The 26,055-nt window shown below is 47.0% G+C and overlaps 2 protein-coding genes across 2 annotated transcripts; both read right to left on the bottom strand.

The window, feature by feature from the left end:
* Positions 1 to 5,874: 5,874 nt before the first annotated feature.
* LOC131288605 (uncharacterized) lies at positions 5,875 to 6,817 on the bottom strand. The gene is made up of 2 exons (XM_058317753.1): positions 6,368 to 6,817; positions 5,875 to 6,273 (listed from the first exon to the last, which is right to left on the bottom strand). The coding sequence occupies exons 1-2, from the start codon at positions 6,815 to 6,817 to the stop codon at positions 5,875 to 5,877; spliced, it is 849 nt and encodes a 282-aa protein (XP_058173736.1).
* Positions 6,818 to 22,167: 15,350 nt separating this feature from the next.
* Positions 22,168 to 23,034, bottom strand: LOC131287488 (uncharacterized). Its single transcript, XM_058316540.1, has one exon. It carries the CDS (start codon positions 23,032 to 23,034, stop codon positions 22,168 to 22,170), a length of 867 nt encoding a protein of 288 aa, XP_058172523.1.
* Between the last annotated feature and the right edge of the window lie 3,021 nt (positions 23,035 to 26,055).

Genomic DNA, 26,055 nt, shown 5'->3' on the forward strand with positions numbered 1-26,055 from the left:
TAAATTTTACAATTATGTTTTGATTTATGATTTTTCATTAGTCCTCCAACGAAAACATATTTGTTCCATGTTCTATGTAGAGCTGAATATTTGTTAGAAAAAACTAGCTCACGGGAAAATTGTTTTGCCAAATTTTTTTAAATGAATTGTATTCAAATAGTCAGCCCTTCATGAACTGGAATATAAAAAAAAACAATTATTATTAACTTTTTTAAAACCATCAATCTATATCCATTTTTTAAATTAATTTGAGTACAATTGTAATCTAGTCAGTAACATATCATGCTAAATAATAGTATGTAAGTAGTTTTGCTGAAAATGCTAAATATTTTACATTGGTGTCGTCAATAGCCTCGCTAAGTAAAATAGAATTAAAACTTTCAATCCGGCAGGCAAAATGAAAGATTCATCGAAGTTTCTTCGACAGACATCTCTATAAAAATCTCAAACGCAATAATAAAAAAGTGAAAGAAGGTAGCAAGATGGCGCTCCATCGGGACAAAGTTTTATTTTGTAAAGTTCCCTTATCGGCACCGGCCCACCGTCGATTGGTGATCAATTCCGAAACTACTCAGCAAAGTTCCGTCCGCCGGATCCGGTGACCGTCGACATTTTTCTTCCATCTTCGCTTCCGAAAGTGCGACTTCCACTATCGGACGGAGACGACGACGGCGGCGGCGGCGAGATGCAGCGGCTTCGATAGCGGCGATAGTGCCGAAACGAAATGTAAAACTTTCGAAAATTTGTCCAACCCGGAATGCCGTTTCGGGTACCGGGGGCTCCCGGTTCAGGGAACGAGGATGAGGTTAAACAAAACGGTTCCGAAACGGCCGGAACGGTTGAAACCCGTCTTCCCCCCCTGGTGCGTTTATTTTTTATCGCTCCGCGGGCGGTTCGCGTGACCTGCCTCGTCTGGATGTGCCTTTGGCTGATGCCCGCAGCATTCGACACACACTGTGTGTTTGTGTGTGCCATGCGGGAAAAGAATGGACCCCGGCGAAGGATTGACCGACACCGTCCAGTTCCGGAATCGAGGAGAAACGTTTCCCAGCCCATTACGACACGCGGGCTTTTCGGCTTTTGGCGCGGCCGGGCCCGCCTTTTTCTCATCTCGAGCGGAGAGGCCCCCGAGGCGGTTGCCCGGGACGATGATCGATGCGGTCGGAAGGACAAAGAGAAAATTCGCTACCCATCACCGCGCCACGCAATTTCAGGCCTGCCTGGGCGTTTCGTGTGCTTTTTCGTTCGGCTTGCTCACTTTCTACCAGACGTGGTCCGGATCCGGATCCGGCTCCATCCGTGGCTATGGGGTAAGGAGGCGGGTGAAGGGGGAAGGCGGTCTTGCAAGCCTCCGTGAGGGCGCGATGTTGAATGAAAATGGAAAGTGATCGAATTTGGAAGCTGGCGTTGCCGTTCGGTTCCCGGAGTTGTTTGTGCGATCGCCGCTTGTGGACTGCAATCAATTTACTGCAATCGTGATGACCGCGTAGGCTTGGTTTTTCTGCATGTGTGTGTATGTGGGTACGGTCTCTGGTACTATCGGAAGTTTGGGGTTAATGACTGATCTCTGAGTGACCAGAAACGGGAGGTGGGGTGGAAGAAAAATGATGGTGAAAACCTGATTTTGGCATTAGTGCAGGTTACTTTTTTGCCAGCGAATGGAAGACCGAATACGAATTAACAATAATAGTCCGGTGTTGGTTATCATCGATAAACAATTTTAAGCGAAATCACATTAAGCTGGAGAGCGCCAGGCTTGGAATTGGAGCCGAAACGATTAGAAACAGTCGGTCTCTTTGCATTTGGTTCCCTTTCTAAAATATTTCCAAGCTATTTTTAAAATAGATTCTGCTAAATGCTAAATTATTATGCAGCTTAGGAATAACTCATGCTTAAAATGAAATCGCACAACAAAAGAGTATACTAGGCATTTTGTGTTGTTTAGAAAATTAAACGTAATTATGGGATAAATGAAAACGACAAATTTCATTTAAACTTACAGTTGATTTCCAAACGTCATCGGGACTAATTAAGTAAACACAAAGCCTTTCTGAATTATAATTAACAGCCTAGCAGCTATCGATACTGCACGTAACTATTTCCGTATGAAAACGACCCGAACCATTAGCGGTCGATTAAAGGAAGAGGAAAATAAGTTCCGTTTTGGGGTCTGCTCAGAGCTCCGTACCGATCGCGATTGTGTAAGTCGTGACGTCTGCGCGATCGAATCGGTTTGTTGGCATTAGAAACGGCGTGGATCAGCCAGCCGGCTGGCGGGGAAGGGCCGGATCGGAGGTACAAAACGGAACCGGACATGGATTTAACATATCTTTGACGCTACCACCCGGCGGCCTCGTTTGCGTGCGCTAAGTAATGGAAATTAATGATGCAACGGTGCTCGCACTCGTGGGTGTCCCGGGGTTGTTGCGAGCAGCTTTCGCGCGCGGGGAAGATCGGTTGGGAGTCCGGATTTCGGTGGAATCGAAGGGAATGGGAGGCCCTGTTCACTTTCTTTTTGGTGTAACACGTCGGAGAAGCTTCCCGCTGCTCGTAGGTTGTTTATTTTACAAGTTTTTATACTTTTTGAACTGTTGTTGTCCGATCAAATTTGACAGCAATTCGAAACGATGCATTTGACAATGACGAGAAATTGTGTTTTTGATGACAAGCCATTAGAAAGAATTTGATTTTTGCAATAATTTTTAGTAAAAATCATCCCGGACACCCTACTTAATTATATACTGAATGGTTGCAGCAAATATTTATTCTTTACACTTTTTCTATCATCCGATCTTAAGGGGAATAAAAAACATGACAGTGATGTTTATCAATTGTAACGCTTTAACCAATTTTATTAAAACGTTGCCCGGCAGCATAAACTGATTAAAGCCGTGTTGACGATGCGTTTAAAACCCCCTTATTCGTGTTGTTAACAACCCACGGATATTTACACCATCACGTTCGCGCCGATTGCATTAAGTAAACATGTTTTATTTCCACCTATTTTCCAGTTGATTAGCCACCCCGTGCCGCGCGGTTAAAGTGGCATAATCAATTGCACCAAACACTTTGCAGCCGGGTCTATTGTTCCCGCTGGCAACAGATGGAGCCAATGGATCGTTGTTTCACTTAGCACGGTCCCGAATGGAGCGTAGCATAACTGAAGCATTAGGTTTATTTTTCTCTTTCACTCAGGCTGGGCTTAGGAGTTGTAGGGTGGAATTACCTGGTCGTTTTGCTAGTGAGCACGTTTATTATGGGACCAATCATGATGTTTGTTTGCTACAAAATGGAGCAACTGTGGCGAAGGGCGTGAAACAATAAACGATAATCAGCTGAAATAAACGTTTCCATCTGGAAACATAACATTGGTTTTGTGATTAAACGACTATGATAATGTACTTAATTTAACTAACATTTCATTTTTATGTTTGTAGTTATTAAAAGTAAGCTTTTTATTCAATCAGCTTTATTCTGTTGATGTTACACAAATAAACATAAATTACCTATCATGGCTTTTCCCTTTATAGTTTTCTTCAAATTAAGATGCAACATTTTATGCTGTGGTTGCGGGATAACGGTAAATTGTCCGATCGGTGATCAGACACAGGGTGGTTCTGTTCACTGTTTTCCAGTCCTGATCTAGACATGCTTTGAAAAGGGCGAAACGAGAAGCGCGCGCCGAAATTGCGCAGGGTACGCGCCATTTCGCCCGGAAGGAAATATTTCAACCGGTTGAAAGAAAGCGGCGAAAGAAAGTGGCGAAAGAGTGGGGAAAGAAAGTTCGGAAGAAAGTTTCAACGGAGTTGGAATGGATGAAGTTTTGGTGCTGACTGACGCCTGTATGTTTACAGATGGTGTGGTGGAAGCTTTAAGGCTCCGATAGGAGCTTTTTGGATTGATAAATTACTGATTATCACTATGAGAGTTTGTTGTCACAACCGTATTAAAGTGGACAAATGTGTAATAATGATTATCATCAAGGTATGTTTCTAAGTTAGTGTTTATTTTTGAATTTCATATAAGAATCAACTTGATTTTCGTATGCTGTAACATTTGTTTTTGAAATTTTTAATATACCACACTTCTACTATAAATATCCTACATTTCATGTTTGTGTGATATTCACTTCATCATTCTCATCGGGTTTATATTTTCAGCGATTATATTTACTCAATTTGAAACTCTTATACTTTTGATTACTTTAATATTTCGTAAGCCGGACCTATCAACCTTTTTCTGCGATTTCAAGAGTATCCACTTTTCGCGTGCTGTTAATGTGTTCAGCGTTATTCCTTTTTCAGTCAAGAGTGCAAATGTTGAAAACACAAGCTGCTATCGAAGTGAAACATCAACAACCATTAGCAACGTAAATTCTTCGAATGCATTTGTCCAAAATTAATTATTTAGTTTTCCACCAGTCTACACGACAAGCCGTGCAGCAATGAAAGGGAGCAGTGTGCCGGACGGCTCGAGGCGAAAGTGGTCCTTGCCGTTTTTCACCTACAACTCTCGACTAGAAGCACGCCTCTCAACAGCTGAGTTCACGCTCCAATTTTCCCTTCGAACGGGATGTGAAAAACTCCTTACGCGGCCGGTTTTGGGGCTGGCCGGCCGGGTTCTCTCGATGAAAGTGGAAATCGCCCGGTGAAATCAATGAAATACCTTCTGCAACCGGTCCGATGTGTTCCGGGAAGCGTTTTTATTTTCCCTCCCCGACCGATCCGCGCCCGGCGGGAAATGTGTTGAACTGGTTTCGGCCGGGTGGACAGGACTCGGCGCTGTGGACTCAATTTGTTTTTGCAAACGCGTTCGCAAATAGTACCGTTTTTCGCGGAACGAACGTTGTTGGTTTATCGGTCGCCAGGAACTTGTTTGGGTTTGCAAGTGAAAATAGATGGCCTCCTGGAAAACTAGACCACGGGTGGTGCAGGGATCCCAAAACTGGAGTGAAAGTCAAACTGGATATTCCAGCTTGGGGAGTGTTTGTGCGTAGAATGTTTCGTTCAATCCCAGTTTTCCCACAAAGACGATTCCAAGAAAGCGGCTTGTTTACTTGTTCATTTTAAGTTTTATTTGACTGCACTTTTTTACACAAAAAAATAGGATGTATCGTACAAAAACAAAAATTCATACAAAACAAAAAAAAACACATAAATTATCAGTTCTGTTCAGGAGCAGTACAATAAATTAAATTAAGTTAAATAAATAAACCGTTTCACGCGCTCCAAGCAAAAACGGGAGCTGGTGCTACTTCTAGTAAAGCTAGCGTCAAACGTTACAGCGGGGTGTTGGTAGAGACGACAGTATGGGGGGAGGAAAAGGAGTGGTGATTGTGTAATCATTACTAAGTACCTCGAGACTTTAAGTCTTCTTGCTCAAATTCCATGTGACACGGCGTGAAAAAATGGTTCCTTCCGGGGACCATTCATCAGTCGGTTTTGTCTGCGTGTAGGCGAGTGTAGGTCTGGCGCGCTTCGATCTCCGGAGATGCGGGGCGGAGGAGGGGTTGGCTGGAGTCCGCGGGAGTTTGCGATGGGGCGAGCGGTCAGCAGTCGCCAACAGCGGCTACGGAGTGGCAGGCTTTGGCGTGGCGTCCTTTGCGTCGGTGGAGGGAGTTGGTTTGGTTTTCGGCTTTGGAATGGTTGGGCTGTTGGGGGTGAGGGGGGTTGGGCTTTGGGGTTGGGTTTGTTTGGTATGCTTGGCAAAGGGGCGACTGCCATCGGTGGCGGTGGTTGGCGGCTGCTGGCTGGCCCAAAGGCAGGTCCCGGCTCCGGACCGCTCCTCCGGACTTCACCTCAACCGGAGATGTACGAGATGGCGGCGCCAAACGCTGGGAACTACGGGGTGGGTTGGGTCGGAAGGGGCGGGCGCTTACTGGGCGTAGTGTCCGTAGCCGTTGTAGGCGAGACCCTGGCCGGAACCGATGCGGCCCCAGCCGCCACCGTGTCCACCGGAGACGACGACCTCATGGGCCGACTCGTGGTGACCGCCGCCGCTCGAGATCAGCTTCTTGATGCCGATGATGGAGGCGAGGGCGAGGGCGAGCTTGGAGACGATCAGAGCCTTACCGGCGAGCAGGGCGAGGGCACCGAAGGCGAGCGGCACGAGGGTGCTTCCGAGCAGCAGCGGGATCATGATCCAGTGTCCGTTCTTCTTGTCCTTGTCCTTGCCACCTCCGAAGCCACCGCCTCCGGCACCACCGAAGCCGCCGCCGCCGCCGCGGACCTCATCCATGGAGCGCTTGATTTCCTCGCTGGACGGGAACTTGACCTGCGGAGGACGGAACCGAGCCCGCGAAACAGATGCGCGATTGGGATTAGAACTCGCGATATTGGAGGAACCTCCCGGGCGCCCGGATACTCACCTGCAGAGTGTGGGACTGGAAGAACGACAGGACCTTGTCGAAGAGCATCGAGTTGAGCGAGCGTTCCTTCTCGTCGAGCGAGCGGGGCAGCTCCATCTCGAGCTGGGCCTCGGTCTTGGCCGGGGTGACGTCGACCGGCGATTCCTGGTCGCGCACGAACTTGACGCCCTCGCCGAGCTTGAAGTCCTTCACCGAGCGCGACACGCGGTCCAGGATGGTGAGCAGCTTCATCTTCAGACAGGTGGAGACGTCGGCGCTCGCGCAGTCCTGGTACGTCTTGTACAGGTACTTGATCTCGCCGAGGTACGAGCCGGCGCGGGGCGTCTGCTGCTGCGGCGGCGCGCTATCGTCGATCGAGTTCGAGCTGATCGGCAGCGTGGCGGAGGCACTGTGCGCGAGGGACACTGTCGCCAGGCAGCTTATCACCAGTAAACACTTGAACACCTTCATTTTCTCGTGCTCGCGACGCCGGGGCGGGATAGAGAAGGAACTCGGGAAGCTCAGGAGGCCTGCTTCGAAGCGGAAGTCCGATGGGAGCGTTTAGTAAATCTGTTTCCGGCTGAAAACAGATCACAGTTTGCACGAGACCGAACTCACTCTGCACTCTTTGCTCGCTTTGCTGGGCTTTAGCTCTAGAACTGTTGACGAATGAAATCAAACTGTGCCTTCCACTGGGCCGTCGGCACCAATATATAGTCGGCCACGGCGCACCGCGAGCCCTGCAGCTCGGGCGCACTTTTCTCCAGCTCCAGCTCCACCTCCCCGCCCAGTACTTCCTCCGACCTAGGCCGGTTAGGATTCGCAAACCTGCCAACACTCGCTCACTCGCTCGCTCGCTCGCTCGCACAAATTCCCGTTGCGAACCACTGGCTCGCCGGAGTGCATCGTGCAGGGCAGAAATCGAGCACGCGAAACCGGCACGCCATCCTCTTTTCTCCGGCGGTGCAGTTTTTCCCGCCGCAGACGCACCCACTCCGTCTCATCACCGACGTGCTCATCTCCTGCCAAGGCAACAAACACCGAACCAATTCGACTCAACCCATCGTTCGGTTCTATTCTCCTCTGCAGGCTGTTGCTGTTGCACTTGCACTCGGCGGGGTGCGAAATCGCGTGCGCCAATGCCGATCCTTTCGCGCTTGAACGATCCTCAAAATCCGTGTCCGATTTGCGGGTTGCTTCGCTTGCCGCCGAGGTTCGAGGATGCGTAAAGGGAATTCGAAACCCCCGTTCACGGATGAGCTTCCTTCCCTTTGCCGTCAGGCCCACTCCAAGGCCACGGTGAAGAAAACTCCCCCACCCGCATCCCTAGGGCTTTCTTTTCGAGGTTGGAGTCGGTAGTGCTTTCTTCGACGCAGGTGCAAGGGCGCGTAACCGTGGCGGCAGACTGGGCGGCCACTGGCCCTTCCCGGACGGTGCTCGGATTAACAATTTCACGGTCGATTGAGCGATCGGTACGATGACACTTTTACACGATCGCTCCGGCAAAGGGCTCCCTGGCCTGCCGATCGTCCCTCTGATAGCGTTCAGTCAGACGCGACAAAGTACCCGTGGTGGTTGGATCGGTTGTTTTACGGTTCGTTAGCTTTTAATGGCATTAGCATAATGGAAAGTGCTAATAAGTACAATCGCGATTTTCACTTTCCATGCCATCATCGGGGGAATTGTCGGCTCGGCTTGGCTAGATGAGGGCTGTTAGCGCAGGACACTGGCTTTTCGTTGATTTGACGATGTGTCTACCGGTATAATAATAAGACGTGGTACTTTGTATGTTGCCAAATCGTCGCTAAATATTTAGTTCAACGCAATTCGCTGGGATACTGACCAGGTAATTCTAATAGAACCGATGGACAACACTTACACGCGAAAGGTGTAGTTATAGCATTTTGTATCGAGAGTGTATCAATAGGGCATTTAATGACAGATGTATAATACAATTGAATATTGTTTTGAAAAGTCCAAATTTAAAAATACAATTTAATTGAAAAATTCTTACTTTTCTTACTTTCGATCATCAACCCAAAGTTGTCGACATAACAATGTTCACCTGTCTCCGAGGACACCTTCATGTGCCTGATCTATGCTAACTGTGGGCCTTCGCTCAATATTTGGTGTTCGAACCCATTAGGATTGGACCATTCGATTGTTTGTTCTCTTGAGAAATGTAGCCAGTAGAGTTTTCCTTCAAGGGGATCGATTGGGAATCTGGTGAACAAAACCTTATGCATATTTAGCGTGTTCTTTTCTCACAAATTAATAGAACCGTTCGCGACGAAGTTTGAGATCGGAAAGGATCGAATTTTATTCCTACTTCCTAAATTACGCTAAGCACACTACTACATGTTTAAAGTTAAAATTCAATATTTCAATTCGTTTGATGTAACGCACATTTTTATAAAACCTACAGTGCTGTGCGCAATTGTAAGGCTGCCACAATACTCCCCTCCTAGACTAGGATCCCTCTACTGGTATCTGGAAGGGATAATAACTCGTCTGCCAGAGCGAGTTACTCTAGTCGGTGGAATCTCGGCAGGAGTTGTGGCTGCTGGTTCTGTTGACGCTGGCTGTTCACTGCATACGTACGCGGGTTTCAAACGGTCGATCGAAATGTTGACTTCACGTCCCCGTATGCTCAATTTGAAAAACTTTTCTGTTCGATTAAGAATCTCGAATGGTCCTTCATACGGAGACGATAACGATGGTCTTATTGAATCGTTGCGAACGAAGACGCTCTTACATGTTCGCAGGTCCTGGTGCATGAAAATGTTTCGCTTCCCGTGCCTGGCAGTCTCTTGGGGGCGAAGATCACGCATAGTCGATCGGAGTTTAGCGACGAATTCTGTTTCGTTAGGTCTCTGCAGGTTGTCAACAAAAAATTCAGACGGTATCTTGAGAGTCGTACCGTATACCATTTCAGCAGGCGAAGTTTTGATGTCCTCTTTGTAGGTTGTCCGTAATCCAAGTAAAATTATCGGTAGATGTTGACTCCAGTAGTTGGGATCGTGGCAAAGGATCGACGACTTAAGGGTCCTATGCCATCGTTCGATGATTCCATTAGACTGGGGGTGGTAGGCAGTCGTGCGCAGGTGTTTAGATCCGATCAAACGAGTCAATTCGGTGAAGAGCGATGATTCGAATTGTCGTCCTTGATCAGACGATATGTAGGCGGGAACACCGAATCGGGATATCCATCCGGAGACTAGAGCTTCGGCGATTGTAGACGCGGTCATGTCCGGCATGGGGAATGCTTCCGGCCACCGAGTAAACCTATCGATGACTGTAAGACAGTAACGGTTTCCTTTACTCGGAGGGAAGGGTCCAACGATGTCGATATTTATGTGCGAAAATCGGCTGTCCGGTGCTGGGTACCGCGCTATTGGCGACTGCGTATGTCGGGTCACTTTCGAGCGTTGACATTGGATGCAGTTTCTGGCGAAGGCGATGCTGTCCTTTCGAATGCTCGGCCAAACAAATCTCTCAGTCATTAATTTGGCTGTTGCACGAGTGCCAGGGTGGGATAGATGATGCGTTGCCTGGAGTGCTGCGTTGCGAAACCGCTTTGTAATGAAAGGACGAATGCTGTCACTCGAACAATCACAAAGCAGTTGATGCTTTCCGCCTGGAACCGAAAAATATTTTAGAATCAATGAAGATTTAATTTTACCCTGCTGAATATCCTGTAGTTCGCCGTCGGTCTTTTGGTCCTCAGCTAGCGCGTCGAAATCAAGCACTGGTACAGTTTGGATGCTTTCGATGCGAGAGAGTAGGTCTGCTACGATGTTGTCCTTGCCCACTATGTGCCTGATGTCTGTCGTTAATTGCCCGATGAAGTCCAATTGGCGAACTTGTCTGTTGGATGCTTTATCAAGCTTCTGCTGGAAAGCGTAGATGATCGGTTTATGGTCTGTGTATATGTGGCAACTCCGTCCTTCTAACATAAACTTGAAGTGCCGCACTGCGAGGAATATCGCAGTGAGTTCACGATCGTATGTACTGTAGCGTAGTTGAGCGGGGTTAAACTTTTTCGAAAAAAATCCAAGCGGCTGAACCTTATCATCGACAATTTGGTGAAGGACCGCACCTGCGGCGATATCTGAAGCGTCAACCCAGAGGGACAATTCTCCTGTTTTAACGGGGTGAGCCAGTAGGGTTGCTTCGGCGAGTTGAGTTTTGCATTTCTCAAATGCAGCTTTTGTTTCGTCGGTCCACTTCAACGGCGTACGATCGTTTCGCTTATTGCCAGGTGTCATTGCTAATAACGGTATTTGCGTTTGGATTGCGTTCGGTATGAATCGTCGATAAAAGTTAATCAAGGCTAAGAATTTTTTTAGTTGCTTAACTGTAGACGGCAGCTTGAAGTTTTTAACGACCTCGACGCGATCCGAAAGTGGACGGATTCCTTCGGTGGAGACGGAATGTCCCAGAAAGTTTATGTTTTCTCGTCCCAGTTCGCTTTTAGCAACGTTTATCGTTAAGTTATGCTGCTTGAGTCTCTCAAATAGCAAGCGCAAATGTTCTCTGTGCTCCTCTAGTGATGACGACGCGATGAACAGATCATCGATGTAGGGAAAGATGAAATCAAAACCGCGAACAACTTCGTGTATGAGGCGTTGAAAGGTTTGAGCTGCATTTCTTAGCCCAAAAGTCATAAAAGAGAATTCAAAGAGTCCAAAAGGAGTGGTGATGGCCGTTTTCGGGATGTCGTCAGGATGGGTAGGAACTTGATGAAACGCCTTCTGCAAGTCAACTTTTGAAAAAATAGTTTTACCTTGCAAGTTCGACGTAAAATCCTGAAGGTACGGTAGGGGGTACCGATCCGGAATGGTCTGCGCGTTTAAGGCGCGGTAATCCCCGCATGGTCGCCAAGAACCATCTGCTTTCTTAACCATGTGGAGGGGGCTGGCCCAATTACTACTCGACGGTCTGCAAATCCCGAGCTTCATTAAGTTTTCAAACTCCGCACGAGCTGCTTCTAACTTGTCCGGTGACAAGCGTCGCGGTCGAGCATAAACAGGTTGGCCAGTAGTCTCGATGCGGTGGCAAGTCGACGATCCGTTGACTGCTCCCGGGGTAGCGGGACGGGTAATTGTCGGGAAATCGGCTAATAGATCTGCATACGGCGATACTTCACAAAACGTTTTTACGGAAAGCGTGCTGGTTTTGTCGAGTGATCCGCTTGACTCGAGATAGGTGGTGTTATCGATGAGACGATTGCGTTTTAAGTCGATTAATAGATCGTAGTGACTTAAAAAATCTGCACCTATTATTCCTGATTGCACGTCCGCAATCATAAAGTTCCATAAGAACTCTCGACGAAGACCAAGATTTATTTTCAATAGTACTTCTCCGTAAACTTTTATGGGTGTTCCATTCGCGGCAAACAATTTTAAAGAAGAGGGCTTCACTTTCGCTGAATGTATTCCTCGCGGCACCACGGATACGTCTGCTCCCGTGTCGATCAGAAACTGTTTCCTGGTGGTCGAATCCGTTACCCGTAAGCGAAAGATTGTGGCAGTGGTGGATTGTTCGCCGATGTCCCCCACTGCTTCAGCTGAGCAACCTCATTCTTGGCTTGTTGGACCACGTGCACCGGCGGTGCATGGTTTTCGGCACCTTCGGGCGTCGTTCCCGAACTTTCTATGGTACCAACAAGGTCCGTTCGAAGGATCTCTTTCGTGACGACTTTTGTTCCATTCTCCGCCACGAGAATGTGAACGCGATCGCCCACGTGTATTTTTTCCGGTGTGCAATACTTTATCCAATCGCTTAGATAACGATGCGATTTCACGAGTAAGCTCCGCAATTGGGTCAATGACCGCTTTTTCTCGAACAGGTGTCGTTGGTGTCGGCGTTTGCACGTGATCGATGGCGTCCACTCTACGAAGGCCCATTGAATCAACGATGGCATCGGCTATTGTTATCTTGTCCGACGCATCGCCTCGAGAAGCAATGACCGCTACCTGTGCATGCGGCGGCAGCCTAGCAGCCCACAAATCCAGCAATACCGTTTCGCCTAAAGCATTGCCTGCCACACGCTTCATCTCGTTGAACAATTGGCTGGGCTTTTGATCTCCTAACGGTAATTCTGATAGTACACGTTGGAGGCGGCGCTGTTGGCTATCGGCAAAATATTCGATCAATTTGCGTTTTATATACGAATATTTTTCACTTGCCGGTGTTCCATCGATAATGGAGCGCAACTCGGTTAGCTTGTTGGGCGGCACTTGCGCCATTACGATATTGTACCGACGTGCGTCATGCATGGAACTAATGCCCGATGCTGCAAACCAAAATTCCAACGAGAGGAAATAAGTCTCGATATTGGTATCCATCATGCTGGGCGGGTTTATTCTTGGCACTTTAACAGATTCGACGAACGGTTCCGCGTGCCCGCTGACACCTTCAGCGACAGGAGTTTTATTGTCTTCGGTTGCCATGTCACTTTTTGTAGATTTTTTATTCACAGGGTCGTCGGGTCACTTTCGTCGGGGTCACCACTTTAGCGTGTTCTTTTCTCACAAATTAATAGAACCGTTCGCGACGAAGTTTGAGATCGGAAAGGATCGAATTTTATTCCTACTTCCTAAATTACGCTAAGCACACTACTACATGTTTAAAGTTAAAATTCAATATTTCAATTCGTTTGATGTAACGCACATTTTTATAAAACCTACAGTGCTGTGCGCAATTGTAAGGCTGCCACACATATAAGGATCCTCCAAACTAAAAATCCTAACCTGGAACCGGGACTTCAAGATAGTAGTGAGAAACGATGCTCATGCCATAGGTGCAGCGTTGTATCTATTATGGAACGTTAACTGGCTAAAAGTGAATGGTACGTGAATAAAACATTCGGAGAGTAAACAACGTATTGGAAATGATTACTAAGGCTATTGAATTGACAATTTTGAAATCTTCAAAGATCCTGTTCAATTCGTGGTACCGTAAACATATTGAAATCGTCCTTTAGTCATTTGAAATTAGTTTTCCGTGAATTCAATTTTGGGCGAATTAATTTGATAGTTCGTTTTAATCGTTTTTCCTTACCTATTCTACATATATAAAAAAACCCCAATTCTCACCAACCTATTATACCTGAGTCTCAATTTGCTGTATAGTTGATTGCTGGTAATAATCTACTTCGCATAAACTCACATTTAAACGGCGTAGAAAACGACAGAGAGATATACTGTTAGTATTATTTGGTAATTTTGTAAATCATCCATTCGATTGTGCTTTTCTCCAACTGTCAGAAACCATTTTTGCACCCATCAAATGCATTTTCCCGGTCGTGGATCGTCAGAAAAACACGCATCAAAGGCAGTAGGTTTCAAGAACACCGCTCGGCGGATGCTGCAGGAAACAAAAGTCCCGTTGCGGAGCTAATAACTGTCGCGTTCTGCCGTAGAACCATTCTGGTCCAGGGAATGTTGTCGACGTTCGCTCCTCCTAACCCAGTGCGCGCGTCCAAGAACCAAGGATCTACTCCCGCAAACCGCATACCGGGCGCGCTGCGGCCGTTGACGCAATCAGGGGGTAATTTCCTTGCAATCATCCCTAACGGTGAACCAGTTCGTGTAATTGATTAGCATCTCGGTAAACGCTCGTCGGGCGCATTTTCAATTAATTGTCCTCCGCAGCGATCAGGCTTCTTCTCGCAAACAGTTTGTGTGTTGTTTCCCTTTTGCCTTGTAAAAGTGGTGCACGGATAGCGTGGGCCGACATCGGTTGTGTTCTGACATAATCGAGCTTTCGCATCGATGCTCGGGTGACTATCACCTACATCGACACCGCAAAAGAGGAAACGACGCCTTGGAACCGGTGGAAAACGGGACAGAAAACGAAAGTCCCCTTATCGAGCAGATACCGTTCGCTTCCGGACGCTTTAGTTCTTTTTTCGCATAGCTAAAAAAACGGGGACACTCAGTGATTCTCATCGATCCTGTTTTTGCCAACCGTATGTAGAGTAGGATAGATTTTCTTAACCATCATCTGAATGGAAAAAACAAATCGGACGAAGCGTAAGCGAATGTAACTCTCTATCCCAAGATTGGGATTTAAAAGCCTTTTATTTCTTGATTTCACTTCAGAAAAAATTAACCCCATATAGTGCGTACCGCGAGCGTTTGTGTAATTTTGCAAAATGGTACATGTTCCATTAGTGTTGCTTTATAACTTTTGCCAGGAACAAACACGTCAAACCCTCAGATGGCGTTTAACTTCCACAAACACGTTCTATGCTTGGAAAACAGAAGCTCAAACAATATCCTTTTCATCAGGACCATACTGGGAAAGGATCTAAAGGTTGGGATTGCCATTTCTCCATTGCATTGTTCATCTGCGCTAGCAAAGGATCCACAAAGTAACACGATATTGCACACTTTCCTTTCCCCACGATGAGTTCACCATGAAAAGCTCATAAAAGTCGGGTCTAGTTTGGGTAAACAAACGGAAAAATGGGGCCATCCGTGGTGCTTCGTTCTGTTCTATAAACTCGGCAAATTGTAAGCTAATTAAAAAATATAAACCTGCTAATCATTCGGCGTGCGGTTGGAGGTGGAGTTGGGTTCCTCGGCAGGTAAAACATGCGAAATGCTCGATGCACTTCGAGAGCCGGACGCACGATTTACTCCTATCAAGATGCGAGCTGCGCTGGAGGGAGGTTATTTTCCTCCGTCTGACTGCACATCAGCTGTTTCTGATGAGCCATACCGAAGAGATGCAAGTGAAATGCTCGTGGGTGATAGCAAAGGGAGAAGGTTTATGCTTCCACTTGCAAGCTGCATACATGGGAAGGGTTCCGCAGAGTGCAGTGAGATTTTTCTTCGTGAAATGTATCGATCAGAGTTGCTATTGATTGAAGAGCGTTTCGTTGATTGATTGATCGTTAGCATAAAATTTGCAATACCAGATACATCTATCATGTGTCAAAACGTATCGAAGGGGATTATTTATCGTGTTGAAAATTGTTTACGTATCTTCTGTACATTTGATTCGATAATAAATCACCAAATAAATTAGACTACGTTCATGACAGCTCTTAAAAGTTGTTATAAACGTTGGTTTTAAAATACTTAAATGAGCTTTAAATCCAGCAATGCATCGCTTTGCTACTTTGTGTCTAATATCTTTGCATATATCAATGCGAGATGTTGGGCGTTCCCTTTTTGCAGCGAATGGAATGAAATGTTTATGGTGCAGCATGATATGTTTGCGTATGGAAGCAGAAAGCAAAAGCAACTAGGTAACGCAAAGTGGCCAATGTTCCGTGAAGGGGAAAAACAGCAGGCTGAGTGAGAGCAGAGTAATCCGATTAACGGCGAGGGGAAGGCGTTGAAATAGCGGACGGGAACGAGTCGAAATGCATTGCGAACGCGAAACCCAAGGATGTGTGTTATTGGAGTAATAGTTTTACGAGTGCGAAGCATAAAAAGTGTTTCCGGCAGGTTGATCTTCCATTTTCCGGCTTTTGACTGGAACATGATTGGGAGATGCGGGTTTTTATGGCAAATATTGATTTCATTGCAGTGAAGGATTTAATTAAATTCCAATTTGAGGGTGAATAGCTGCAGGTTAATTGTATTAAATTTCATGAAATTTTGAAAGGGTTTCATTTCGGATGAAATAGAATTCCTGTGAACGATTTTTTAAGGATATGGGCGAACATTGATTGATCCAACCTAATTAATCAGCCCTGAACTATGATGCGATGATAAGCCTTTTTAGTGAATCCAACGATGATCGATCCGTCCGATGTCGGAACGGTTTGATGGATGTACTCGCCACGTGCCGACGGGGAACAACGTATCCATCATGTCGCTACACGCATGCTAAGAACTCAAGGCGTAATTGAGATGGTAAGCCAGAAAAAGCGCCCAAAATGGGACTGCGATGTAGTTCGACTACGTGATTCTGCCGCTCGGCCGGTGCCTTACACACTTTCCCAGATTCACTCTACTAATTATTGGACGCTGCTTGTTAATTCAATTTACATTCCGTCCATCCGTCCGTCCGTTCTTCCGTCCAGCCGGCCGGCACAGCTTTGACTTTGCATGCTTACACGCGAAGCTTGAGTGCACCAAACACCGACCACGGTCTGCCAGCGCCTGTTAAAGGGCCTGGGCGTGGAGAAAATCCTGCCCGCCGTCCGACGAATCGGTCGCTACGCTTCCCTGGCCAAATGGCAACGATCTCAATACATTCCCTCCCTTCGGCAATCACACGCAGACGGGCGGCCGTGAAAATCTCGCCAGCTTCGCCCAGGGATTAGTTGTAATTAGACGCTGCTGCTGAAAGGACGGAGTTTGACTCGGTCGGCTCTGCGAAGGTTATCCCTCGTAGATTATTGATGTACTGAGTATCTGAGACGCCGTTGTGGCGTTTGAACTCCAGCATGAGTGGATGCTGCTGTCGACAGCCTCCGACAACGGAGACGGGAAGCCAGCTGACACCACGATGGTGATAAACGCCACCCGGTGGATAATCGATGTGGTTAATTGTTCGCGTCTCCTTCCTGTCTTGAGGCTCCGCCTGACGATAGAACGTCGACGAGTGGCTATTATCGACCGACCGTGGTTGCATAATCGACGGATGACACAAGCTTTTACAACAGCGCCTGTGTGTGTGTGTGTGTATGTGTGTGTGAGAGTGCATTTCTCCTCGGTGGATCGTAAGCAGATGTCGGCCAACAGAAACGACACGGTACGGCATGCACCGGTTGAAGTGTTACTTTTCCCAGAGTTGTTTGCTTTGTGACGCAAGATGGATGCACATTGACGAACCGGATCGCTTGTTAGCGAGCGAACACTTTAATATTCTTGTTTTCGTTGCAGCTCATATTCTTCTCTTGATGTTTGAAGGGAACGTCTTGCCAGTTGATTCAATTAGGAAGTTCTTAGAAGCTGAAACAAATTGTTTCAAATTGATTATTAGGAGTATTAAACTCCTGCAATATTCCTGAGTATCTTAGTTTTATGGAGAAAGCGTTTGTACACTATATATTACTCTTTGAATTTAGCTTGGTTCGAGGATGATTCATTAAGCTTGATATTGAAACTTCAGTAAATATGTTAAGAACTGCATATCTTTTGTACAATGTTTTAATAGTGATTCATTGGATTTGATAATGTGTTTGATTGCTCTTTCTTTAAGTCTTAATTTTGTAACTAGCATCTAGTTGCATAATTTATTTGCTTAAAAATCCCCTCAAGCTCCGCAGTAGAGGATGACCAGCTTTATTACCTTTTCTAGTTTGCATAAAAAAGTGTAACAAATACAACAGTTATTAATGATACTTACCCTCTGAACGGAAAGAACAAACTTTAAATAAAATAAAACTTTGCTGTGCTTCATTTACTGTTAGTTTCTGCGAACGGTAAGATAAAATAGAAAGTCTAACATTACTTCGTACCGTGAATTCTAAACCTGTGTCCTAAAATACGGTGACTTTGCGAGCGGATATATAAAACTTTACATCTCTAGTGCCTTTTTCCTGTCATTTTCTTCCTGCTCAACCCCTCGGTACCGGTTTGTGTACCTTCGTCGAGTTACCGAAAACCAGTTTTCGGAAGTAAAACACATCAATTAGAGTTTTCTTCGGCAAGTCCAAAAGTGGCCCCAGAGATGGGAAACTCGAATCTCGTACGGTTATGTTTCTCCCACATTCGTAGGACTCATTCCGGGTCCTGCTTCGAGTACCCAAACTGGTCCTAAACGTCGACATAAACCTTAGCGCGATGGTACTGAAAGGGAAAAAACTTTGGAATGTTTAGAAACATTGACGTACGCGCTTGGGTCGTCTGCCAATGGCGGAGTGAGTCCAGCCTTGCTTCCAGGGTAGCTTTCGGATCAGGAGGAGACAGCAGTAGTGCTCCGAAGGCGAAGATCGGGAAAATAGAAGTGGGAAAAATAACGAAACGGGCTCTTCCTTCTCTGCATGGTCAGGTTTCATTTGTAGCACATTTCACTTTTCAAAGGAATGAAGCACAAGTTTTTCTCCCCGTGCGGCTCCCAACCCGCGCCCTCCCCGATGTCCACCGGGAGCAGAAGGAATGGGGTGGAAATAAAATGGCGCTGATAAACCGAGCAACGCGGTCTATCGATGCGATCGCTGCGAAGACGACGACTCCGACGACGGTAAAGATGCCGATAAAATAATACCAGAGATTTGCGCAAAGCTCACCGAACGGCGGACGTAAGCCAGGCAGAGAAGGGGCAATGCTGTTGAGGTTGCGATGGTGGCAGGAAACGCGATTCAGCGCACGTCATTACCGGGTGACACACATTTCTTGTATTCTTTCCCTTTGCCTGCCGAGAAGCCTGGCAGGATTAGTTCGTTCTATTCCGCCCGGGGACGCATTGGTTCGCACTTTTGCGAACGCACAAATGAGGACGATTTGAATGTTGAATGTCGGCAATTTAGTGGAAACAAAAGAAAACGAGTTTCTCAGAACGACGTCACATTTGATAAGGAAAACAGTGTGCTGGAATTTCTCCCATAACGAACTGTTTGAATGCCGGCGCGTTGGTTTAGGCAGCGTTGGGGAAAAGCATCCGCTATTTACTTAATCGCCTGGAGAAGGTCTGCGGCTTGATGTAATCCAGATTGCTAATGAAAAATACATAAAATATGACTTCCCAGGATCTTTTGTATTGTAAATTTATTTCATTTAATGAACGGAGATTAGTGCTGTTTAATAATCAAGAAAGTATTTTCAGAAAAGATTGAATATATAATTTTTACTTGTTATGTTTTATAAGTTGTGAAAATAGAAACATATAATTGTAAAAAGGAGTTCGAACCTTTTTTAATTAAAACAGTGTAAGTTACATATTCAATAAAATGAAATAAATGATATGTAAATCCATTCAGGCAACAAAAACCAACAATTTCCATAAAAAGATCAAACGAACGAATACAAAGTACTTTCTATTGTCATTCGGTGTTTCTTAGTTGAACTTAAAATAGCTGCCCTATGCCTTTATCAATTTCCAAGGATTGATTAACGGAAAATTCAGCTTTTCCGGGAACCTTGCAACCGTTTTATTCGCCTGTGTTTATGCAACAGGAGACAAGCGAGAATTTAATTTGTTTTCACCGTAAGCTCTTTCCTGTTTTCAGCTTTGCTCGACCCTTCATCTTGTTTTCCACGCCATGAGCATGTTTTTCCTCCGACCATCTCGGGAGCTTCGGAAGTGCTTTCAGCTCGCATGGACGCGAGAAAGCATCTGCCCAGAAAGAGGAGATAGTAAGCCCGGGCTGATCATTGCCATATAGTTTCATTTTTATTGCACTGCCCTGCAAGTTGCCTTTCGCTCCCTTTTCCTACCATAATCGAATACGGACGCGAGCGTGTTTTAAGCGTCTGAGTGCGGAGCTTAAAGACGTTCAGTCGCGGGGATGCTTTCGCCTGTTCCACCCAAGGGAAACATGTTAAAGTGAAAATCATGCTGCCGGTGGTGGTATTAAAAGCACGGGAAGCGTATTAGGGCGTATCATGGCCGGTTCGTGCGCCTCACGAGTATGCAATATGTTTTGTTGTTTTAAGACACTGATGGGATTTCCACCGTTCGTACGTACGATTTATTTGATGTTTGTGCAGCGAAAACATACAGCGTGCGTGTATGATATTATCAATGCTTTCTGCTGTTAAAGCTAAAGTGTAACGGTTTCGAGGAGTGTTATAATATGGCTTCGTATTTTCACTGCTTTTGGAAAGCGTGATTAGTTGCCTTGTCGATTGAATTGTTCAAATATTTGAATCGCTGTTTGGTTAAATAAAAACTGTTTAGCAGTCGTTGTAAAAGAGTGTAATCATATGAAAGCAGAGTATAGATTACATACGTTTCGGATATTAGAACTCATCGAACACTTTCCTTTTAAATACATTTGATTTTCTCCAGACCAAATCATGTGCTCATTGTTGTTATTTGAAAAATATATTCTCTTATGTGGAAACGTCAACACATTTGCATCAAAACAGTTTAATTGAACAAATTAAACAGCTGCAGTATAATCCCCCCCAGGTAAATGGGTTGGTACAGAAATTGTACTCTATCTGACGCTCTACTCGATTGCACCGCAGGAAAATGTGACGACCGAGTTGCAAAATGCACTTTCTCCCGCGTTTGCATGTAAGCAAACTGGCGAAAATTGAGAGCCTCCTCCAGCGAGGGCCCAATTTTGGACCGCCACTCGGAAATTGCTTGTTTCAAATGCGAACCGGAGGTTGCTCTGCTTCGAGCTGCGTTCCTTTGTAGGGCTGGCAAGGGCTTTTACTACTCGCCGGAAGAACGATGGCGTGTCGCCGTGCAATTTCTTTGCAAAAATTTAGCCGAGTGGTAGTATGAAGACGTATGGTCGCACACGCTCTCATACACGACTGTTCCATTTCTCACCGTCGACCGAGGAAACCGACAAACTTGCCCATCATCGGAACGACCGTCAAGCAAGGGGTTTCTCCACAGCGGGCCCGCTTTTTTCCTGGGGATGGAAATTACACAGCCAAGACCGGGAAGCGTTTCACTGCGTGGGACATCATTTGGACGACGTCTTCGTAACGTGCGATCAGTTTCGCTTGCAAGCGGGAGCAGAGAAGCAGCGCCGGGGTCCTCCTCATGGGAACTGTGGGAACGGAAAAGCGAAAGGAAAGGCGGGCACGGGGAATCGTACAGCATGTGGAGCACACATTCGACCCAGCTGGTTGTTAGTGTTTGGTGAAGAATTTTCCCGCACGACGCTGCATGCATCGAAAGTAATTTGCCAGCTCATGGCCTCGTTTTCCTCGAGAGAAAAGCGGTTGACGCCCCGCACGCATTCGACATGTGACAGAAAGGTTCGCAGGGGAAAATCTTCCACCTCCGGAACAAGTTCGGATCTCTATCTATCGGGAAGGAGCCTAAAGAAAACACGACACACAGCAGCGTCGGCTGCCGAAAGGTACGCAATTTGGAAACAATTTGAGCATTTATTTCATCGTCTTCTTCTCTTTTGGTTTTGGTGATCGGTTTGCTTGCGGGTCGCTTCACTGGGTTTAGGGGGGGTTTTTCGCGCGGGACTTTTGCCTGAGAGTGCAGGGTTGTACACGATCCTCGAACTCGTCGCTACCGCCAGTTTAGCGACTCAAACGGGAAGAGATATAGGGAGATCAGCTCAATCAGATTGATGCAAAGACGGACGGAGAAGAGACACGACGATAGAATGACTGAGATTCTGAGCTAAGGAAGCATTATAGTACAATAGACGATGAAGATGGCAAGGTCACAGGCAGATGAGAGCTGAGGCGAGTGAAGCTTAGAGTCATATCCCGGCGAGTTTTTCGAGCGATCCTGACATAACCTCTACGTGGGTTGAGAACCTTAGCGCATTAGAGCCTTAGAGTGCGCCCTATCGACTTCCTCTCGGTAACGCTAAACGCTGCAGGTACAGGTCCTAACCGACCCTAACGCTCCCCGAGCGAGCCCCTTCCCCAGCACCACTCCCTAATGGAAAACAACAAAACAAACAAAATCCCTCGCTTGACGCTAAATAAATTAAATAAATAATGTCAACGCAACGCTCGGAGTATTCGAGTGGTACTGAGTAGGTGTGAGTTGATGGTGTGTGTATGTGAGTGTGGGTGTGTATGAATGCTGTGTTGATGAGGCTGATGGGTGACATCTTCCTCATCGCTTCCTTCTACCAGTCCTGCGGAGGTTATTCCAGTAGAGTACAGGCAGCTCCTGTAAGGAGTACACTTACGACCGGCGTTCGGTAGCTACAACTACTACGTTCTACTGTCTACTGTCGCTACAGGGCGGCTCGCTTAGGGCTTCTGGCCGTTGTAGGCGATGTCCTGGGCGTCCTTGATCGAGCGCGACCAGCCACCGTGGCCAGAGCTGGCGCTGTATCCGCCGACGTCACCGCCTCCATAGGATCCGCCGAGCGAGTAGGCATCGCCGTGGCTGGACGTGTGGCTGGTGGAGTGGTGCGGGTGAGCGACGACCTCGTACGTGACGTGCTTCTCCTGCGACAGCAGCTTCTTCAGACCGATGATGGCGGACAGAACCAGGGCGATCTTGCCGATGAGCAGCGCCTTACCGGCGATCAGGGCGATCGCTCCGAGCAGCAGCGGCAGCAGGGCGGCGGCCTTCAGTGCGACGGCGAGCAGCAGCGGGCCAAGGATCTTGGCGGCCTTCTTCTTCTTGCCACGGGCCTCACCGGTTCCCTCCTCCTCGTCGAGCAGGTTCTCCGACACGTCCTCAAGCGCGCGGCCGGTCGAGGTGACGGCATTCACAATGTCGGCGCCCTTCAGGTCGACCTTGATGGTGTGCGAGGACAGGAAGGACTGCACACGGGACAGGATCAGCTGCTCGAGCGACTCATCACCGGTAAGGGCCCGCGGGGCACCCTCGGTCTCAGCGGCCGCACCCGGGGTCTTCACCACCGTCACACCCTCGGTGAGCGAGAACACGCTGCGCTTGGCGATGACGCGATCGAAGAACGTGAACAGCTTTCGCTTGACGCAGGTCAGCGAGTCGGCGGACGCGCACTCCTTGGAGATGCTGCCGAACAGGTCGCTGTCGCCGCCGGAGATGGAGTTATGCGAGGAGCGCGCCTCGTCGGCCGGCAAGGCCACGGCCAGGGCCGCCAAACACAGCACACCGACTACGACTTTGTAAGCGAAGGCCATCGTGACACGGGACTACTGGTAACCGGAGCTAAGTAAACACTAGGTTCTAAACACGATTCACACACGCACTGTCGCGAGTTGAGACGTAACGCCCAGAAAACACTGAGGACCCCTGTGGAACGGAACCGAGACTCAGCTGGACTCTGGATTGGGGAAACGATCTGAGCCGTGATACGGATATGATATGTCTGTGCTCTCCGGAACGCGCCACGGTCAATTTATAGAGACGTACTCCGGCGTATGTGAGACCTGGCGTACCCGGTGGCGCCCTCAGCGTCATTCGGCTCGGGTTCGCCTCGCCGCGGCGAAGAAAACGAGGAAACCGAATATTATCCACTCGCCGGTTACCTCTTCTGCAAGGCATCGGCCGTACCCCGTCGCTTTTCCTCGCTTTCCAGCGTATAGCGCCCTCTCCCTCACCCGCTCCGTCGGCCATCTCTTTTCCTTTCTCCAAACAACACGTTCTCCACTGCCGATTACTGTTCATTTCTCGAGCTACCTCGCGATCGGTGGGCTTCGTACTGCATCGACACATCCACACACACACACACATCTTACAACGCTGGCGAGGGCAACGTATTCCCAGCACCCTCCAAACCGTCTCCCTCCCCCCCCCCCCCCCCCCCCCCCCCAAGCATTGCTCCAACTCCCGGAGTTGGATCGGACTTGATCTTCGCGTTGCTTCGCTTAATCGCGGTGCGCGCGTCTTGGAGGAACCTCGAGGAACTTTCATTCATCCGCAGTGTGTGCCGTTGCGTACCACCCTCCCCCTACCCCTGCGGACGTGCCTTCCCGTGCCCTCCTCCTTCCATTTGCTGCCGCAAGAAGACGCAAGAAAAAGACGTCGAGAAAAATAAAGCTTTAATCTCTTTTTCCAACAACTTATCCTCATCGACATTCTCTTGCGGAGTGTGTCTAATGCTTTCCTATATTATTTTATCGTTTTTTTTTCCCGCGCCCGTTTTTCTCTCTTTGGGACAGCTTTCCCCCCTCCCCCACACCCTGGTAGCGACCGCCCGTTCCTTCTAGGCGAATGATTGTGGTGTTGGAGTTGTGCTTGCCTTTCAACTTGAACTTGATAGTTGATCAACTTATTCCACATTTGTTTCACCCGAGTTTGCCGTTCTCGCTCGCACTGAATTTATCATTCCATTGCTTGGCCCTTTCCACCCTTCCATCCCCGGCGCTTATCTTAATGCATCCCGGCTGTTTCCTCTCTCGCTCGTCGTAGCCTGGAAAAACTCCACCACCCCCGGATCGTTCTGTTTACATTGACGCGTGTGCATTTATTATTGTATTTTATATTGCTACCAAACAGGTGGGGTCGCTTCCGGTCCCGGGGAGGGAGCGTGCCTGTTTTCACCGGGGAGATTGTTTGGCGAACTTGTTCAATGCAGAAGCAATGAAGGGGCTCGGATCGTGGGAAAAGGGTCCTGCAGGGATGCGATTTTGAAACACCGATCCGTCAACGTAGATCCGGTAGGGTGGTTTGTTGGTGGTTCACTTGTGCAGTGACGTTGCACTAGAATGGTAGCAGAAGCGTGCGGAGTTAATCTTAAAACATGTGTTATGTTGTAGTATTTCTTGTTTTGGTGTTATGACAAAAGTTTACCTCTATCCAACATACATTTTATGTAGTGCACTGAGTGTTACAAACTTTTAAGTGTATGTGATGTATTGTAAAAGTTAGTTTTGTGTTCTTCTAATGAGGAAAGCAATTTATATCCATGATTCAAGAAACTGCTCAAGAAGGTTATCCTTTTTTGTAATAATTTTGTTTTCGTTTTTAAACTCAACGAACCCAATGTGAAACGTTTTCCCCACCGTTTTTAATCATTAATTAAACTCTGATAAATGCCGCCCTTCGTAGCTTTTGACTGATTAGATGCATAACACTATTTTTTCTCTACGCTCCGCTCTGGCTTCGTGTAGAGAAACGAGCGTTAAAATATGAACTTAAATAAATTATCCTTGCAAGCCCTCAGCTCAGCTGCGATGGGATTAAAACGAAACGAGAAGCCGAGGATAACGAAGCCCCTAATTACTTGTCCGTAAGGCTGTATTTGGACGGTGTGGTAGGTTTGCGTTGTTGTACTTTTTCTGCGAAAATGTGCTGGACCGATGGAAATGCTGACCGAAAAGCGTACTAAGAATATACTTCTCGTACTTCGAACAAACACTTTTGTTTGTTTAGCTTTTCCACAAGGGGGTAGGAAAATGTTTTCAAATCTGCAGAATGTGAAACAATTTTGGTCGAGAAAATCCGGGTTTTCTTCGCCAGAATAGGGCATTTGAGTTGGTTTTATTATAATTAAAGAAGCGTGTAATTAATTGCTAGGGGAAAATACTCATTGACATGATGAATTACTTGTGAAGGATTAAATTTGGTTGTGGAACAGTGAAGTGATTGATAAACCGCTGGTGAACACGATTGTGAAAATGGATGTCAAGGCTCGAAACACAACTTTGCTAAAAGGTTAACTCTCGCAGGATACTTCCTCTTTGCATGGACGCTTAACATTTGAGGGTATTATGATCCAGTTCCGCGTTATTGCTCGAAAGTTTCCGCATATTTGCTCGAATAGCAACCTGGGTATTTATACAAGTATTTCAAGGTATATAAATATATAGTTTTTAACAAGTTTCGAGCACTTTGATTTTTAATCAATTTTCAAAACGATCGAGTTATTGGTGTGTTTTATACTATGGCTTAATGGCTAAATAAATCAAAGTGACTTGTCTAAACACAACGTTGATATGAAAAGTGCATCCTGAATTATCATGTTCTTGGTAAATACCAAGATCCATAGAACCCACATATGCTTCGGACAGATACGGTCTATAGAGATTCATCGACCAGGAGGTGCTTGAAACTGCTCGACGATAACGACGCGCGTCGTTTCGTATCCGCGCATCGTCTCGACACGCAGGTGGCGTCGTTTTGGATCGTCGAGACGCCCAGCCATTTTTTCGCTTTTTTCAAAGTGTTGTTTACCTTTTGTATGGGCCAGCGTCGAGAAG

Source organism: Anopheles ziemanni, chromosome 3 (genome assembly GCF_943734765.1).
Source record: "Anopheles ziemanni chromosome 3, idAnoZiCoDA_A2_x.2, whole genome shotgun sequence".
NCBI classification, from domain to species: domain Eukaryota; kingdom Metazoa; phylum Arthropoda; class Insecta; order Diptera; family Culicidae; genus Anopheles; species Anopheles ziemanni.